Raw genomic sequence first — 19,503 nt, 5'->3', positions numbered from 1 at the left:
GGTAAAAAAACAAAACAAAAAACGATTGTGAATAAAATGTCTTTTAAAAAAGCTTTTATTTATTCATTTTTAAACCTACTTACAGTAAAAGTGGACTAATGGAAAGAATCAACAAAACAATACATAAATCAGCAGCACCATTGCAGCAAAATTATGGATAAACTGATGTCCATAATGAGTTTCTGAACATTGGAAGTGTTTATATGATGAAATGCCTGACGGTTTCCAAACATTACACCATCCAATAAAACTTCAAACACTGTAATTCAGAGAAATAAACACCTTCTTCTACCCAACACATTTTAACAGATGAATCCACTGAAATAACATGAGATAAGTTACTGAGTGTATTGTGTATAGCGTTAGTTGAACCAATGAGAACATGAATAACGTAGTCAGCGTTAAATTATTACAGCTGTAATTTTGGCTCAATTTGCAGCACCAGATGTGAGTGTCCATATATATGTGCATCTAACTGTAACTGTTTAACATGAATATCTTTTGAACTTGCTATGCATAAACCATATATAGAGCTATCAAATGAAACATATACAACCAGAAGAAAGATAATCATACGATTTCTTATGAGCTTGACACAATCTCAGTGTATCATTTCACTGAAGGAGTATTATACAAAACACTTGGTGTTCTTTTTTCTTTAAGTGAAAGTGAATAAATAATGATAAAGGGAAAATGAATGTGCATACTGTTTTAAATAATGTGGTGTGGACGGAGCTGAAGTGTGATTTAATACGCCGTCACACTCAGCAGCCTCTGCCAGCAGTTTATGAGTCTTCCCATCATTTTCATTCTCCACTGCTGTCTTCCTTTACGCTTCTTCCCCGGCTCGCAAGAGGCTTTCTTGCATCGGTTTGCCTGCAAAGTGATACATTTTTTCCTAAATCATCATCTTTTTATTTCAGATTATTACTATTCAGATTAATTTTATTTGGATTATTCGAGGCACAATCAATCAATCAATCAATCAATCAATCAATCAATATCTAGTAAATAAATAAAATACATTTCTAAATACAAACATTTCTAGATGATGTTATCCTCTGTTTATTTCAGATTACGATTATTCAGTAAAAAATAATGATTCAATTAATTTTTGATAAATAAATGAGTAAATAAATTTATTTCAGAATATAAATATTCAGATTAATGTTTTTAATGATTTAATCAACAAATAAACAAACAAACAAACTAATTAATTACTAGATTCTTACCTTCTGTTTGTTTTAGATTATAATTAATTATTCAGGTTAACTTTATTTTGATAAATAAATCAATCAATTTGTAGATGATGTAATCCTCTGTTTATTTAAGATTATAATTATTCATATTAACTTTTTGATAAACAAACAAACAAATAAATATATTTATTTCGAATGATCATTGATCATATTATTGTTTTTAATTATTCAATCAACAAACAAATCAACAAATTATTTAATTTCTAGATTGTTACCTTTTGTTTGTTTTAGATCTTCCGTTTATTTTTACATTATAGTTATTCAGATGAACTTTAGTTTGATAAATAAACAAACAAACAAACAAATACATTTCTAGATGACGTAATCCTCTGTTTATCTCACATTTTAATTATTCAGATTAACTTTATTTTGATAAATAAATAAATTAATTAATTTCTTGATCATGTAATCTTCTGTTTATTTCACATTACATTTATTCGGATGAACTTTAGTTTGATAAACAAACAAACAAATAAATACATTTCTAGATGATGTAATCCCCTGTTTATTTCACATTATTATTATTAAGATTCACTTTTTGATCATTCAATCAGCAAACAAACAAACAAACAAGCACTATACCAAGCTTTGGGGTCTGCAGCAGTTTTTTCGGATGAGCTGTGCCATCTGTCCCACCACCTTCGCCATGTCCCCGCCTCTGTCCACTCTGCCCCGCTGCTGCCTCTTGCTTTCACTCAAGCATCTGAAGATTTGGGTCATATTATAGATGTCTCGCAGGATACGGTGAACCTATCGCAAAACAGACGAGCGATTATTAAGACGCCACCAAAAAGAGAAGCGCTCGGTATATCAACAGTCTCTAAAAAACATCAAAGACAAAATACAGTGTATTAAGGAAACATACATGTGTCTATGTACAGGTGGCTGTACCTTCTCAGAAGGACAGTGGTCCTTTTCTTTTGATATGTCAAATGAACCAGTCAGATTCTGGGCCAAGAGTGAAAAGAGCAAACACAATCAGTTCACCTTCTACAGATAACCAGAAGAGGGCAACAAGTGAACACATATTCATGACTAATCTTCCAGTAGTATGAGAGAATGCTTATGCAATTTGTTAAAAGATCAAACGAGAACAGCGAGTCAGATTTGTTACATAAAAAGTCTGTTTGACGTGGATTCTGGGTTATCTGATATGACACTCACCAGGTTTTGGAGCTCGACCAGGGTGACGGCCCTGTAGGTGCTGATGATCACAGAATAATCACATGCGCGTTTACCGTGGGCCACTGCGAGCAGCAGCATTACAGCCACACAGACAGCAGGCCTGTTCACACACTGAGCAAAACAATCACATTATCCTAAAGCATCTCATCATTTCTCATTTTACTTTGTGCAGAACCTGATGCACCAGTAGCCTATCATTTCCTTAGATTTGAAAATATATTCAAAATATAGTTCCCAATTCATTTAATCTCACTGATAACTGTGGTAACTTTAAGTCTTAAAGGGATAGTTCACACAAACATTTTAATTCTGTCATCATTTACTCACCCTGAACAGTTCTGGGGCACCATTGAACTATGCATCACTACTATGGAAGTCAATGGTGCCCCAAAGTGGCCTGGTTACAAACTTTCTTCAAAATATTGGAATAAGTTTGGAATAACCCGAGGGTGAGTAAATGATGACAGAATTTTCAATTTTGAGTGAACTATCCCTTTAAGTGTTTTACACAGAACAAACCATATATAGTGCAGACTCTTGATCTCTTGATTTTTACATGGCTGCTATAAAGTCAAATGACCAGAATGTCTGTCAAAGATCCATAAAACATGTCATAATGCATATAGGCAATAGGCCTGCAACTATACTATATCATATTTAGAGACTTCTGCTCTGATCAAAGCATAAACATATCACATTGAGTCACATTTTGAATAAACAGACTGATTCACATTATAATTATCCATTTCAAAGCATTGTTACATTAAATCAAAGTAGGCCTAAAAGTAAACGCAAAGATTATCATTCCTTCCCCCCTCAGTACTGCCAATATACTACTTTATCAGTTGTTTCCGACTTTCTATTTGGTCTCACTAAAGAATTAGATTTTGTTTTTACGTTTTCCACCTATAATAGAAAAGTAAAAAATGCTGGGTTGTTTCGACACATCTTTGGGTCAAATATGGTTTATTATTATTTTTTAAACCCGCATGGGTCTGTTCATATTTGACCCACACATGGCTTGAAACAACCCTGCATTTTTTAGAGTGTAGCCTACTCTTAGACACGTTTTATATAACTTTTTAGAAAAGCATGCAGTGTAACTGTTAACTTATTCATTCTGGGATTAAATGGGTTAATTTAGAATCTGATAACGATACTTAGCCTATCTATTAGTATTAGTAATAGTTTTGCAAGTTACTGATTTTTCAAGAAACACAAGACAGAATACAGTCGTAGTGCGCAGTGATGAGGGATCTTACCATTGACCATGGGATGAAGAGGGACTCTTGCGCGCACCAGTCAGGGCTTGGAAATGTGGACATGGTCCAGCGGCGTCCAACGCCTGTTACATGTTTCTCACCGAGCACTTCAACAACGGTCCGACCGGAAAAGAAAATCAACCTTAAAAACGCGTTTTTGGTCTAGTTAGAGTCGGTGGTCTGGCGAGAGGGCGCGTTGATGAGGCTTAACCGCGTCCATTCCAGCATTGGTGAAAGAAAAGTGTCGAGGCTCTCATGTGTCTCCGCCGTCACGGGCTGCTGCTGCCATCGCGCTTCTGATTTCACCAGGTCTCTAGTCTGATCAAGTCGAGAAAAATTCCGCGATCAATCAACTTTGCGCTTTGTTTCGGTTTCGGCGGGAGATTACTTTATAAACCTGGTGCACTGAAGGGTTTGAATCTTCACTGGACCTGGCTGCGATCAGGAAATGACTCTTTATTTCTACACTGATTCATGGACAGACGAAAACCTTCATCTTTTTTATAGTCCAAACATTTGTGTGAGGTTTCAAATATGCAGAGAGTAGTGTGGTTTGTGTCAGGCTGATAAAATCCCCACATGTTTTTTACATTGATTCGATTTTTTTCCCTGAAGGAAATTCCAGTAATTAAAAGGCAGAGAAATAATAGTGATAATGGCAGGGCAGGGTCATCTTGAGGGGAATGTTGTAAAGAAGGGGTCGACAACTCAGGTCCAGCTCTATGGAAGTGTTTCTGAACCTTACTCGTAGTATATCATCAGCTCAGCTCAATAGTAAATTCATAAAAATTTCACATCAGAGTTGCATTGCTGTAGCCATAATGCTCAACGTGAATATTGTTTTCAATGTACAGTAGGCCTACACTCAGATGTGAATACAGATGGAAGAATAGACCAATCACAATTCAGTAGGCTATGCAAAATAAATGCAAGAAACAAAACTAATCATTATTCAGTATCGAAAAATTGCTATAGCATCATAACAGTCACTTCTAAAACATAAAAAAAATGTATCTTTGACCTGTTAACTGCCCTGCTAGCAGGAAGGGCACACTTTCTTTCTTTTTTTTTTTTTTGCCTCCCCCCCTTATAATCTGTACTATTTTATAATCAAATATTTTTCTAATCTTGACAAAACACATCGTTGGAAAGGTCCTAGACTTCAACGGGGATTCATATTTGGTGAAATATATTAGAAGTTATATTGTGACAAATGTATTAATTTGTGACAGGAGAATGCATCAACAGTGTCACGCAGTGGCTATTTTTGATATAGAGCCTAAACAAAATCGTCGCAACCTCAAATTTTGTGATATCAACAATACTGAAGGACTGTGCCGAGTTTGGTAGCTGTAAATTGAAAAACTCTAGAAGTTACAATTAGAAAGAGTTTAGATATTTCAAAACAAAAAAACCTTAACACAAGTAACCTAAATCAACAGAACTGATATCTGAAACAAATCAGACTTCATTTATTTTCTGATAATCAAGCAGCACATTTACACATATGCATAATGAGAAGCAGAATAAGAGGGTATGACATTGTTCTGGCAATTAATGTTCAAAATGTACTCTCTATCAATCTCTGGGTGTGACTAGACTTTACAACACCCTGAACATAACAGCATGTGTAATGAAAACAGCCCTGAATCATCACTGTTCCAGAAAGACAAACACACTAAAAGTGGAAAAATAGGCATTAAAAAAAAAAAAAAAAAAAAAAAACATCCACAGACTTAAAAACAACATTATTTGCTAAACCAAACATACTCAGATTTGTGTATCTGATATTAGTCCCACAGTTTAGAAGGTGTTTTTGATCTTTGCAGCCACGAGGACCAGGATCTCGCCGATGTTCTTCTGCCAGTTGAGAATGTGCTTGGATTCGGCACACCACAGCTCGCCGTGCCGCGGTTCTGCATTCTCACAGCGTTTCTTTACCTCCTGCTGTTGCTCCTGAGGGAGAGAACACCAGAGTAAGGAGATGAGATCTCACACAAGACCTGGATTCACCGGTCCAACTGCTTGGACACGTCTCGGGTTACGACTGTAACCCTTGTTCCCTGAGAAGGGAACGAGACACTGTGTCGGTAACGACACTTTGGGGAGCACCTCTCAGTGTAACGCGTCTCAAGTACGTATGGAACTAATCCAGTCCTGATTGGTGTTGTGTCAAGACGCAGCGTGTGACTGCATACACGGAAGCTACGAAGGAATGCCGCCACACAACAGAGTTAGCTTCTGCGATTGAAGCAAGCCGCTCCCAGGCAGGGGAGGCATGGCAAAGGGACGCAGCGTCCCTTTCGAGGGTACTTGCACTGCGTCGGTAACAACAATTTGGGGAACGAATACCCTCTATGCCACAACGAACCCTGCCTGTGTTAGTGTGAAGCTGTATCAAGCTCAACTTAGGATGAGAGGACTCGTGTGCCCGGCCTAGAAGGAAGGTGCAGACTGTTGAACCTAGTGAAGGTATGTGGGGTAGCCCAGACAGCCACATATCAGATCTCCTGAATGGGGGCCCCTGAGAGGAGGGCTCTAGAAGATGCCATGCTTCTCGTAGAATGAGCCCTCAAGGCCAAAGGTGAAGGTAAACCATGCATGAACTATCAAGGCATCAATTGCCTGAACTATCAAGTTACTAATGGTCTGCTTAGAGGCGGGAAACTCTTTCCTGGGTGACCCGAAACACACCAACAACTGATCTGACTTTATTGAGATGACTTCCGAATGTAGATACTCAATGCACTGACAGGGCAGAGCAGATGCAGTCTCTCTTCTTCCACCGGCTCATGAGGTGGGGGATAAAAAGCCTGCAGAACTGTGCCATGCTAGAAGGGACCATATGCACATAGCCAGGTCTGGGATGCAAGATAGCTTTAACTCCTCCAGGGGCAAACTCCAGGCACGTTGGAGAGATAGAAAGGGCCCGGAGGTCCCCCACTCTTTTGAGAGATGTAATAGCCAGGAGAAAAGCAACCTTGAGCTTTAGGTTCTTATCGGAAGCTGCCTCCAAAGGTTCGAAAGGGGCCATTGACAGCCCTTCCCAGGTCAGGATCCTGACACCCCCTCGAGGGCTGCCTGGGCATGCTGTGCTCCCAAACAGTGCACACAAAGCTTGTGTGTGTTCCCACCTGTAATGTATCTCGAGCAGGGATGCACACCACTGTAACTGTGCCACTCGCCATTATTTTTCTTTTGAAACAAATAACACAGAGCACTTGCTGAAGAGCGAAAGCTAACTCTGTTGTGTGGCGGCATCCCTTTGTAGCTTCCGTATGCCGTCACACGCTATGTCATGACATTAGTTCCAGACGTACTTCAGACGCGTTACGCTGCCCAAAGTGTCCTTACCTCAAAAGGGAACAACAAGCAGCACACCCTTCAAAATTTCTTCCGTTATGTTCCACAGAAGAAAGAAAGTTACAGGTACAGGTACAGGTGTGGAACGGGTGAGTACATGACAATAGAATTTTTATTTTTGCATGAACTATTTCTTTAAAAATTGTAATTTACAATCACTGCATCACACACACACAAAAAGATCTGAGAATAAAACAGGTCCTGAAGAACACATTAATGTTAACTGAATGCTTACTTCTGTCCCATGCTGAAGCTCAAACTTGTAGAAGAATCCCCAGGTGTCACCCAAGTCTGGTTCAATCTTTACCGTCCGTAGGAACCACTCTCTCGCCTTCGTTATCTTTCTCTCACTCCAGAACAATCTGCACACAGTACACAAACACAGATATAGCATAAATGCAACTGAAAAGGTCAGCCTGTTCTTGCAGATAAAAGAAAAAAAACCAAGAGGAATGTGGGTGGGCAAACTGGAATTTAGGGTTGGGAGGATTTTGGCAAGAGTTTGGTTAGAAGCCTTACTTGGCCACAGCCAGAAGTACGTGAGGATCATGTTCACACTTTTTCAGAGCGTCAACACTCTTGGTCTTGCGCTGAGGTCTGGCCTCCAAAAACACTGCTTCGGCCCAGAGGATACCTAACAGGAAGAAGTGAGTGTTGAGGTGTGATATTGTGCAGTGGCTCTTGAAGAATCTGTTCATGGGTGAAAAAGGCTTGGCTTACCAGAGTTAGGACACTCCTGAAGGGCTTTGGCCATGAGTGTGTTGGCGATGTTTTTCAATCCCGCTCTGTATTCAAGTCGGACAGACTCCAGCCTAGAGAAATTGAGATTAAAATCAACTACTATTATTTTGGTGAGTCATAAAACTATTAAGAAATTAAAATGAATGTAGCCTTGAACAAAAAGTAGTTCGATGAGTCCTCATTGGATCCAAGTTCATGCCTCACATGGTACTGTGATGAGAACTCAGCAGCTTATGAACATCAATTAGGTAACATGATATTCACCAATTAAGTTTGAAAACTGAAAGGCCGGGATTAGTAATTAGTTGCTGGGCAGCTGTTAAACTGATGAATCCCGCTACAGCAAAGGCATTTCTTGTAAATATTAAATAGGTTCTGTGACAAGATGCTCATAGAATTTTAAGGCCCAGACACACCAATTAAAGACTGGTGTCAAATTGTATCTGAATCAAAAGTTGCGTTTGAACACACTGCAAAGTCAACGTCCAACTAGCCATGTTTTACACCAGCATGAGAGGAAATAACTCTCCATACCAGCAGGTGGCAGTAGTCTATATTTGTTATTCAGCGCTTACGTTTTGAGCCTGCGAGAGATAAATAACTCTCCTTGCCAGCAGGTGGCAGTAGTCTATATTCGTTATTCAGCGCTTACGTTTTGTAGCCTGGCTCCGCCCTCCTACGTACTTCCGCTCAATTTCATTTTCCTTCTGTAACTCCGTCTGGGATTGTGGTGTATTCTTTGGTTTTCTCCGATAAATTTTTAACCGGTCCAATCAGCGAACAGAGGGAGTGGCTGAGAACGATGACGTTGAGATCGTGCGCTAGTTTGAGTTGACATACGTCACGACCAAACGTTAGCAATTGGTTATGGCAGATCCAGAATGACTCTGGTCAGATCCAATAGTTTTAAACTTCAACAGAGTACCCGCCTACAAGGAAGTTAACGCTTGTCAATGGAGAGAGGCCAGACTCTCTGTACAAATGAAATGTACGAGAGTCTGGTAGAACCAGGCTATACGTTTTGAGCCTGCGAGAGATAAATAACTCTCCTTGCCAGCAGGTGGCAGTAGTCCATATCTGGAATTCGAAAAGGGGAAAACGGAAGAGCTAAGACTGGGGATATACAAACAAAGCAGCAATTAATCATATTGATCAGTTGGTCATCACTTTTTTCATTCCAGACAACCATGTCATTGTGAAAATATTTGCATATTGGTTAATGCTCAGATGAGATGAAGTCATTTGCTTGCCTTTGTCACTTGTGTTTTTCTTGAGCACTGATTCGCTACCTGAACAGCCAGTCAGTGACCTCTCTCACCAACGGGCTTCGCTGCTGACATGCTTACTCATACACAAAAGCAAGACAGGGGTCCAACTATTGCCAAAAAAACTGAGCTGACAAGACGCTGAACAATGGCCCGAAATTGTCAGACTATTGGTTTGGTGTCACTCTGGCCTTTATGTGGCAACATCAGACCAACTGAATTAATATTCATGAGCTGAGCCTTTGCCATAGTAGAATACATAATTTTGCTACCTGCTTATGAATTTAGTCCGTAACGAATCTGTAGACTCCTTTTTTACATTCTGATATGGGCTTTGTACTGATTCTCTGGCATGTTTTCTTACCAAAGTTCAGGGCTTTGTGGATTCTTGAGGCGTGCTTTCTCCAAGATGGCTCGAGCACGCGTGAGCTGCCCAACTCTCTCCTCCAGCCGAGACAGGAGGACCCATAATGACATGGAATGAGGGCACTTCTTCAGCTGAACGGATACATTAGAAGAACATTATGACAATGACACCTTTTTTTCTTTTTTTTACACATTTTCACTGAAAAACAAGTTTATTCTTAATATTATTTGGACTTTGGTTTTGCATTACTTGAAAACCTTCACTCTACAAGGTTAAATTATGGTAAAGCATCCCCAAAACGTACTCCCTGGTTGTAGGCCTCCCTTGCTTTGTCGATGCTCTCTGACTGTTCCTCGATCTGTCCTCTCATCATCCAAAGTTTGGGGAAATCCTCGTAGTGCTTTAGGGCCTCCGTACACAGCTCCTGTGCTGCTTCAATATTACCCAGCACCCACTCCAGCTTCACAGACTTCATAAACACCTACAAATAACACAGAGAGCAGTTATGACAACTCATATAATGCTTTTTAACAGTCTTTAAAGTCTCTCTGATGTAGATGTCATTTTGAACATGACTTTTGAGGGTGTGTGAAACGCATAGTGTCTGTAAGTGTGAAAAAATAGCCAGGGAGATTTTCATGATGCCTTTCCCGTATGAAGCTCACATGGCTATAGTTTCCATAGGTGCAGGAAATCATAAATTGCAGGTTGTTTGTTTTTTTTGATAACATTAGCACTTATGAGGAATCCTGCCAAGTGCTCGAGGTACATTTGATCCTTTGATATTTGTATAGATGCTGACACTCTTTACTGGAGCCAAAAGTTAAACAAGCCCAGGCAGGAGGCTATTCTAGCACCTTCTATTCTCTATTTCCTCCCAAAAATCCCACAGTACTTCTGTCACATCTGCTGTGAGCTGCTTACCAATCCACTTAAAGAACTCATTTGACATAATCCCTGGCAACATTTGTGTAGTTACCGTGTAAAAACAATACTGTGCAAAGTCACCAACACTGAATCAGTAAACATCTGTAGATATTACTGGCTTCATGCTTGTTGTTGCGCATCTGTCTCGTGTCGAACACAGTGACACTCAGACATGTTCATAACTCTCCGACGCGGAGTCCATATTTTTCAAGTCCAAGTTGAAGTCATGTCTGAACACTTAATCTTTTATGGCAAGTTCAAGTCAAGTCTAAAACAGCTTTTTTTTTTTATGAGAGTGGGGTAAAATGAGTCATTGGGTAAGCTGTGTCAGCCCCCTTAATCTAGCAAACTGCATGTGATGATATAAACCAAATTTTTTATTTTTTATTTATTTATATATAAATATAATATAAAAAAATGTTTTGGGTATATTTGGTATATTTTATTTGGTAATTTTTTTTTGCATTTTAAAAACAACAACTTTTTTTTGGTAAATTTATTTATTTTATTTGGTACATTTTTTGTAATTTATTTATTTATTTTTGGTATATACATTTTTTGGGGGGTATATTTGGTATATATTTTTTATGAGAGTGGGGTAAAATGAGTCAGTGGGTAAGCTGTGTCAGCCCCCTTAATCTAGCAAACTGCATGTGATGATATATACCAATTTTTTTTATTTTTTTTTTTATATATAAATATAAAAAAAAATTTTGGGTATATTTGGTATATTTTATTTGGTAATTTTTTTTTTGCATTTAAAAAACAACTTTTTTTTGGTAAATTTATTTATTTTAAATAAATCTTATTTATTTATTTTATTTGGTAAATTTTTTGTAATTTATTTATTTATTTTTGGTATATAATGTTTTTTTTGGTATATTTTGGTATATATTTTTTTATGAGAGTGGGGTAAAATGAGTCAGTGGGTAAGCTGTGTCAGCCCCTTAATCTAGCAAACTGCATGTGATGATATATACCAAATTTTTTATTTTTTATTATTATTATTATTTTTATATATATATATATATATATATATATATATATATATATATATATAAAATTGTTTTCTTCTATTTTAAGTTTAATTGAAATGTAAATCAGTCACACATTCGGCAAAGATTCAAATCAACCCTTTACATGATGCCTAACATGAGGCAAGGTATCACTGGTTCTTTTTAGGTATATTAAGTTGCTAGATTAATATCTAGGTTTATTAAGTTTAACCTCATCTCGGCTGACATGTGTATGTGCATGTGCATGTGCTGCCTCACAGATTCACAAAAATGTAGCCTACTTTCCGCGCACCAACCCGTCATGCCACGGTACGCTTACAAAACAAGCAAAACAGAAAAATCTCTTTTCATTAGCCATGCCTTTGTAAATCGTCTTCCTGCTAGTGTCACATTCAAAACCCTGTTGCACAAGCACGTTTACAGGGTGACTCACCCTTCATCTACATCTCATCGCTTATCTCTTTAAATCAAAATAAAAGAGAAATCACAACAACTTGCAGAACCGAAACTGTGTGTTCCCGGCAGATGGGTGTCCCCAGCATGACACAGCAGCAGTTACATCTATCTGACACTCAGTGGGCTGGTCTGAACACTGGGCCGCTCACCCTGGCAGTGGGGGCGCTGCTTCGGGCCTTGGCCAGCAGCCTGCGCGCTCTCTCGTACTCGTTATTCTCCGATTCCAGCTTCACGGCAGCCAGCCAGATCTCTTCACTGTTGGGGTTAGCCTAACACAAAGAGAGTGACAGAAAGAGGAGGGATGAGTTTTTACTGGCCTTCATCCCAGTGAACACTTCAATACTGACAAAAGTGGAACGATTAGTTTCAGGAAATGAGTGTGCACTCAGAGCACTGATACGCAGTTTAGCTTTAGCTTTTTTTGTTGTTGTTCTGCTTCTTTAATTTGAAGTTTTGTTTGGTTGAAGTGTTCTTTCAGTTATGACTAGACCAGTTATGACACTGAATCTGCAATGTTTTCCTCCCACGCTTTCCACACTGATTGTCAAACAATTGAAATAGTATCTTTTTAAAAAGAAAATAATACTTTAATTCAGCAAGGACACATTAAATTGATCAAAAGTGACAGTGCAGACATTTATAATGTTAGAAATTACTTAAATGTCAAATAAATGCTGTTCTTTTACACGTTATATTCATTAAAGAACAATGAAAATAAGTCACAGTTTCCACAAAAATATTAAGCTGCATAATTGTTTTCAACATTGATAATAATAACAAATGTTTCTTGAGCATCAGATCATCATATTAGAATGATTTCTGAAGGATCATGTGACACTGAAGACTGGAGTAATGATGCTGAAAATTCAGCTTTGATCACAGGAATAAATTACATTTTAAAATATGTTAAAATAGAAAACAGCTCTTTTAAATTGTAATATTATTTCACAAAATTACAGTTTTTACTATCGAATTCTCAAATGCTCACCAAGGCTGTTTTATTTAAAAAAAATATATATAATAATTATAAAATAATAATAATATATAATAATATATAATAATATATATATATATATATATATATATATATACAGTGAGGAAAATAAGTATTTGAACACCCTGCTATTTTGCAAGTTCTCCCACTTGGAAATCATGGAGGGGTCTGAAATTGTCATCGTAGGTGCATGTCCACTGTGAGAGACATAATCTAAAAAAAAAAAAACCAGAAATCACAATATATGATTTTTTAACTATTTATTTGTATGATACAGCTGCAAATAAGTATTTGAACACCTGTCTATCAGCTAGAATTCTGACCCTCAAAGACCTGTTAGTCTGCCTTTAAAATGTCCACCTCCACTCCATTTATTATCCTAAATTAGATGCACGTGTTTGAGGTCGTTAGCTGCATAAAGACACCTGTCCACCAACTACTAACATGGCCAAGACCAAAGAGCTGTCCAAAGACACTAGAGACAAAATTGTACACCTCCACAAGGCTGGAAAGGGCTACGGGGAAATTGCCAAGCAGCTTGGTGAAAAAAGGTCCACTGTTGGAGCAATCATTAGAAAATGGAAGAAGCTAAACATGACTGTCAATCTCCCTCGGACTGGGGCTCCATGCAAGATCTCACCTCGTGGGGTCTCAATGATCCTAAGAAAGGTGAGAAATCAGCCCAGAACTACACGGGAGGAGCTGGTCAATGACCTGAAAAGAGCTGGGACCACCGTTTCCAAGGTTACTGTTGGTAATACACTAAGACGTCATGGTTTGAAATCATGCATGGCACGGAAGGTTCCCCTGCTTAAACCAGCACATGTCAAGGTCCGTCTTAAGTTTGCCAATGACCATTTGGATGATCCAGAGGAGTCATGGGAGAAAGTCATGTGGTCAGATGAGACCAAAATAGAACTTTTTGGTCATAATTCCACTAAACGTGTTTGGAGGAAGAAGAATGATGAGTACCATCCCAAGAACACCATCCCTACTGTGAAGCATGGGGGTGGTAGCATCATGCTTTGGGGGTGTTTTTCTGCACATGGGACAGGGCGACTGCACTGTATTAAGGAGAGGATGACCGGGGCCATGTATTGCGAGATTTTGGGGAACAACCTCCTTCCCTCAGTTAGAACATTGAAGATGGGTCGAGGCTGGGTCTTCCAACATGACAATGACCCGAAGCACACAGCCAGGATAACCAAGGAGTGGCTCTGTAAGAAGCATATCAAGGTTCTGGCGTGGCCTAGCCAGTCTCCAGACCTAAACCCAATAGAGAATCTTTGGAGGGAGCTCAAACTCCGTGTTTCTCAGCGACAGCCCAGAAACCTGACTGATCTAGAGAAGATCTGTGTGGAGGAGTGGGCCAAAATCCCTCCTGCAGTGTGTGCAAACCTGGTGAAAAACTACAGGAAACGTTTGACCTCTGTAATTGCAAACAAAGGCTACTGTACCAAATATTAACATTGATTTTCTCAGGTGTTCAAATACTTATTTGCAGCTGTATCATACAAATAAATAGTTAAAAAAATCATACATTGTGATTTCTGGTTTTTTTTTTTTAGATTATGTCTCTCACAGTGGACATGCACCTACGATGACAATTTCAGACCCCTCCATGATTTCTAAGTGGGAGACCTTGCAAAATAGCAGGGTGTTCAAATACTTATTTTCCTCACTGTATATATATATATATATATATATATATCCCGGGAACTTTTTTTAAATCTAATAACGGTAATATTTCTATTTATTTGTTGTCAATTAAAAATGAATTAAAATACATAAAGACAGTTAGGTGTGAAGACAAGAGTCACCACTATTCTTTACAAGTATTTAGTGAATTACTTTTGTACAAATAAGTGCATGTTGTGCAGTTGCTTCATGATTACAATGCTATGGTGTTAATTACATATAATAAAAATAGTAACGCTTGCCACTAATTATGTAGTCATGGCGGGGGCGGCACTTACCTGGAAAGCCAAAGCAAGGATACTTCTGGCTGCAGGAACGTCTCCGGCCAACCATTTAGATTTAGCACCCATGAGCCATAACACCTCAGCCTTGGGACAGTGAGCAACGGCCCTCTGCAACAGAGCCTCCAACGACTCTCTGAGAGAAAGAGATTCAAATCAGTTTAAATCAAAGTCTAATGGTCTAGAACAAATACAAGTGGGCAAACACATATAGGCCTTGTTGTCTTCCTGTCTCCATAGTGCCTGCGTGCGAACGCCCGGACAGAACCAATGAATGCTGATTGAAATTCAGTTAATTCAGTGAGGCTTGAAGAGGAAGTGAGTGTTTCTCACCGTGTACCGTTGTTCTTCTCAAAGTAAGCGGCCCTCAGCCAGACGCTCTTCTTGCTGGGGAAGACCTGGAGCGCATGAGCGTAGATGGCACGAGCACACTCTAGAGCCCCATGAGACACACACTACAGCAAAAACAACAGCCAATCAGCATCATATATCACAGTAATCAGATCCAGCTGTGGAATTTAGCCATAGTAATGCTGAAAAATACATTAAATCTTGTAATATAGCATCATAAATGATTGGAAACGGTTGTAATAAACAAATATGTGGTGCTGATTGAAAACAGAACGTGGGCGCGTGAAGGTGAGAGGATGTTTACACTGTCTGCGTCCTCCATCCATGTGTGTTTGCAGTCCTCCTCTTCAATGCCAATTCCAATCACAGCTCTGATCACAGCCTGACATGTGGCCACGCTGCCAGCCTTATCACACTCCTCTGCATCCTGAGACGGGATCACAAAACAGACATCAGTTACAAATCAACAGCCTGATATTGCCTGCGCGCAGAAGCATTTGAATATTTTTCTCTGAATCTGGCAAAGCAGCTTAACTGAGAAATTTAACTCAATCCAGACTGGAACGTCTGTTGCATTTTGCACTTTTTTATTTTTTTTATTTTGATTAAAATCCTCAGATAATAGCTTTAATTGAAAAATATACATGACATAGTAAAGCCAGAGAACCTCTTAAACATGAAATCTAGCTCGTCAGACCTGAATCCATTGTTCACGGTTTATCTCCACGCCGTTGGCTCTCAGAGATGTGATGGCTCTGTCGATGATCTTCTCCACCATCTGTGTGTTGCCGTTGGCCTCCTCCAGCTTGGCAGCGGTGATCCAGATGTGCCGGTCAGTGGGAATGTTTTCACGGGCCTTGTTCAGAACGCGACGGGCATTCTCATACGTTTCTAATCGGGCCAGAGCCAGCCAGAGCTACGGGAGACAAGGACAACGCTGTTAGAGCAATCTGATTTATGGCCCATAAACAGGTTTATGGGTTTTGGCTGATTAGGACCGTTCGAGTGTGTGTTGGTGTGTGTGTACTTGTATAATCATGTTTGTGAGGAACAGGGGCCGGTTGCATTAACATTAGCTATTATTGACACATTTTGGATGGTCCTCACTTTCTGAGAATCTTTTAAAGGCCAGTTTGAGGGTCAAGACTTGGTTTTAGGGATAAGGTTATAATTAGGGTCGGTTTAGGGTAAGGGTTCAGGTTAGGCACCTAGTGGTGATGGGTAGGGTTGGGGTAAGGAGCTAGAGATTGCATTGTGTCAATGAATGTCCTCAAGGAAAGATGTACAAGAGTGTGTGTGTGTGTGTGTGTGTGTGTGTACCTCGACACTGGTAGGACAGCACTCGACTGCTCTGCTCAACATAATTCTTGCATCCTCTGGCTCCTCCAGCTCAACAGCGGTCTTCCACAATCGCACCGACTTCGACACATTTTCCAGAGCTGTGGAGACATGCAGATATTAAATAAAAACAGTACATAGATATGATTTTTTTTTTTTATTAAACAAAAAGTGCCGCTAGTAGTGCTAAGGTTTACCAATGTAAGTCTCCTTCCACTTAATCTTTTCTTTATTTTCTTTTTTCTTCTGATGAAATAATTCATAAACATCATCATAATTTTTGGAAATCTGAACTGACCTTTCCCAAGTATGATATAATTTCCTGTTTTATTCACCAAAACCGTTTCACTGCTTTTCCCTCTACGAAATAAACTAATAAATCTCCTACTATTCTTATTTTCTTCGACATTAGTGCCGCATTTGACACTGTAGACCACAATCTTTTACTTAATCGTCTTGAAACTTTTGGTATTTCTGGCACCGTTTTAAACTGATTTAGATCTTATTAGACCGGACGCAGACAGTTTGTTGCTTTAGGCGAATACAGGTCTGATAATGGACCAGTTTCTACTGGCATCCCTCAGGGCTCAATTTTAGGACCCTTACTTTTTAGTCTTTATTCCTGCTTGGCCAACTTTTACAAACTCTAGGTATTAAGTATAATTTTTATGCTGACGACACACAGATCTAGATTCATTGTAAACATGGAAGAAGTGAGGCGGTGTCATTGCTCACTAAATGTAACTTTCTTAGTTTGAAAGGTGGTAAAACTGAGGTTATGGTTATTGGTTCTCTTCATCAGCTGGCCAAACATCGCTTATCACTGATGGTTCTGTACCTGAGTTTCAGAAAAAATTTAGGAATCTAGAAGTGATCTTTGATTCTTCATTGACATTTGTACACAATGTTGTAAAGACTTTTTCTTTAGAAAATTGCATCCCATGCTATGCCTTACAGCTGCAGAAAAGTACATTTCTTAGTTTTTTTAAATCCTGCATTGAAGATTGTAATACGCTACACACTGGGGTTTCTATGAGTACTTTAAATAAGCTACAGTACGTTCAAAATTCTGCAGATAGAATTTTAACTAGGACCAATAATAGATATAATAATAATAATAATAATAATAATAATAATAATACTAAAAATAATAATAATAACAACTCCTCTTAAATTCTTCTTTTTTCATTCTTTAAATGTGGATTTATTTCTTAATTGTGATATCAGGACTGTTCACTTTGACTTGTTTGATTTTATGGCCCTAAATTTTTTTTTAAATTAATACAAAAATTAAAAACAATTTCATCATAGAAGAGATATAATTCAGATCATTGTCTGTAATATGCATGAATTGAATTAATGCATTTTTAATAATGCATAAATGAGTAAAAAGAGCTGACCAACAAAATGAGCATAATACCATTGGCTTTTATATAGATAAGGATCAGAAACACAAGAAATAAGGCAGTGAAAAAAAAAAAAAAAAAGTGTCAAGCTAAAATAAGTCCAGCTTTTAAAATATTTGCCTTGAGAGCTTGCAGTGTAATTAAAATGCAGCGATGATGCACAAGATGCTGCAAACACAAATTGCGAGCACAACTGTCAAGAACATCTGTCTGGTGCATACAGAGAAAAACAACAGAAAAGCAATGTTTTGAAACAGCACTGACCTCTACGGTAACATCCCAACCTGTAAAATGTCCTTAAAAACTATTATTTAAACAACGTTAGAGTTCAAATAATAAGTTGACAAAATTACTTATAAAATGTTATAACATAAATGTTATAAATTATACACTCACCTAAAGGATTATTAGGAACACCATACTAATACTGTGTTTGACCCCCTTTCGCCTTCAGAACTGCCTTAATTCTACGTGGCATTGATTCAACAAGGTGCTGAAAGCATTCTTTAGAAATGTTGGCCCATATTGAGAGGATAGCATCTTGCAGTTGATGAAGATTTGTGGGATGCACATCCAGGGCACGAAGCTCCCGTTCCACCACATCCCAAAGATGCTCTATTGGGTTGAGATCTGGTGACTGTGGGGGCCATTTTAGTACAGTGAACTCATTGTCATGTTCAAGAAACCAATTTGAAATGATTCGAGCTTTGTGACATGGTGCATTATCCTGCTGGAAGTAGCCATCAGAGGATGGGTACATGGTGGTCATAAAGGGATGGACATGGTCAGAAACAATGCTCAGGTAGGCCGTGGCATTTAAACGATGCCCAATTGGCACTAAGGGGCCTAAAGTGTGCCAAAGAAAACATCCCCCACACCATTACACCACCACCACCAGCCTGCACAGTGGTAACAAGGCATGATGGATCCATGTTCTCATTCTGTTTACGCCAAATTCTGACTCTACCATCTGAATGTCTCAACAGAAATCGAGACTCATCAGACCAGGCAACATTTTTCCAGTCTTCAACTGTCCAATTTTGGTGAGCTTGTGCAAATTGTAGCCTCTTTTTCCTATTTGTAGTGGAGATGAGTGGTACCCGGTGGGGTCTTCTGCTGTTGTAGCCCATCCGCCTCAAGGTTGTGCGTGTTGTGGCTTCACAAATGCTTTGCTGCATACCTCGGTTGTAACGAGTGGTTATTTCAGTCAAAGTTGCTCTTCTATCAGCTTGAATCAGTCGGCCCATTCTCCTCTGACCTCTAGCATCAACAAGGCATTTTCGCCCACAGGACTGCCGCATACTGGATGTTTTTCCCTTTTCACACCATTCTTTGTAAACCCTAGAAATGGTTGTGCGTGAAAATCCCAGTAACTGAGCAGATTTTGAAATACTCAGACCGGCCCGTCTGGCACCAACAACCATGCCACGCTCAAAATTGCTTAAATCACCTTTCTTTCCCATTCTGACATTCAGTTTGGAGTTCAGGAGATTGTCTTGACCAGGACCACACCCCTAAATGCATTGAAGCAACTGCCATGTGATTGGTTGATTAGATAATTGCATTAATGAGAAATTGAACAGGTGTTCCTAAT

General features: G+C 38.9%; 2 protein-coding genes across 2 annotated transcripts in view; both read right to left on the bottom strand.

Annotated features, from left to right (window-relative positions):
* Positions 1-37: 37 nt before the first annotated feature.
* On the bottom strand, positions 38-5,149 carry LOC311302742 (uncharacterized protein). Its single transcript, XM_084428783.1, has 5 exons — positions 3,707-5,149; positions 2,424-2,555; positions 2,151-2,207; positions 1,842-2,009; positions 38-876 (listed from the first exon to the last, which is right to left on the bottom strand). Exons 1-5 carry the CDS (start codon positions 3,767-3,769, stop codon positions 748-750), a joined length of 549 nt encoding a protein of 182 aa, XP_084284909.1. The 5' UTR covers positions 3,770-5,149; the 3' UTR covers positions 38-747.
* prpf6 (PRP6 pre-mRNA processing factor 6 homolog) overlaps positions 5,138-19,503 on the bottom strand; it is a 26,769-nt gene continuing 12,403 nt past the window's right edge. The window contains exons 10-21 of the mRNA XM_084428781.1: positions 16,486-16,604; positions 15,863-16,081; positions 15,470-15,592; positions 15,148-15,269; positions 14,812-14,950; positions 11,991-12,110; positions 9,747-9,923; positions 9,440-9,573; positions 7,790-7,881; positions 7,589-7,703; positions 7,305-7,431; positions 5,138-5,662 (exon numbers count right to left, since the gene is read on the bottom strand). Coding sequence (XP_084284907.1) covers positions 5,510-5,662; positions 7,305-7,431; positions 7,589-7,703; positions 7,790-7,881; positions 9,440-9,573; positions 9,747-9,923; positions 11,991-12,110; positions 14,812-14,950; positions 15,148-15,269; positions 15,470-15,592; positions 15,863-16,081; positions 16,486-16,604 — 1,640 coding nt within the window. The 3' untranslated portion in view covers positions 5,138-5,509. The remainder of the gene's footprint in view (positions 5,663-7,304; positions 7,432-7,588; positions 7,704-7,789; positions 7,882-9,439; positions 9,574-9,746; positions 9,924-11,990; positions 12,111-14,811; positions 14,951-15,147; positions 15,270-15,469; positions 15,593-15,862; positions 16,082-16,485; positions 16,605-19,503) is intronic.

The sequence above is a fragment of the Rutilus rutilus genome, assembly GCF_951802725.1.
Source record: "Rutilus rutilus genome assembly, chromosome: 13".
Lineage (NCBI taxonomy): Eukaryota > Metazoa > Chordata > Actinopteri > Cypriniformes > Leuciscidae > Rutilus > Rutilus rutilus.
Note: the sequence above shows the minus strand (reverse complement) of the source record. Positions and strands in the feature narration are given on the sequence as shown.

What these genes read in the sequence shown, in the direction of transcription:
- LOC311302742 (XM_084428783.1), bottom strand. Translation starts at nt 3,769, where the DNA reads ATGTCCACATTTCCAAGCCCTGACTGGTGCGCGCAAGAGTCCCTCTTC. An exon ending in TGGTCGAGCTCCAAAACCTG is followed by an intron (nt 2,208 to 2,423) that starts GTGAGTGTCATA and finishes CTCTTGGCCCAG; the next exon opens with AATCTGACTGGTTCATTTGA. An exon ending in GCTGCAGACCCCAAAGCTTG is followed by an intron (nt 877 to 1,841) that starts GTATAGTGCTTG and finishes ATCACTTTGCAG; the next exon opens with GCAAACCGATGCAAGAAAGC.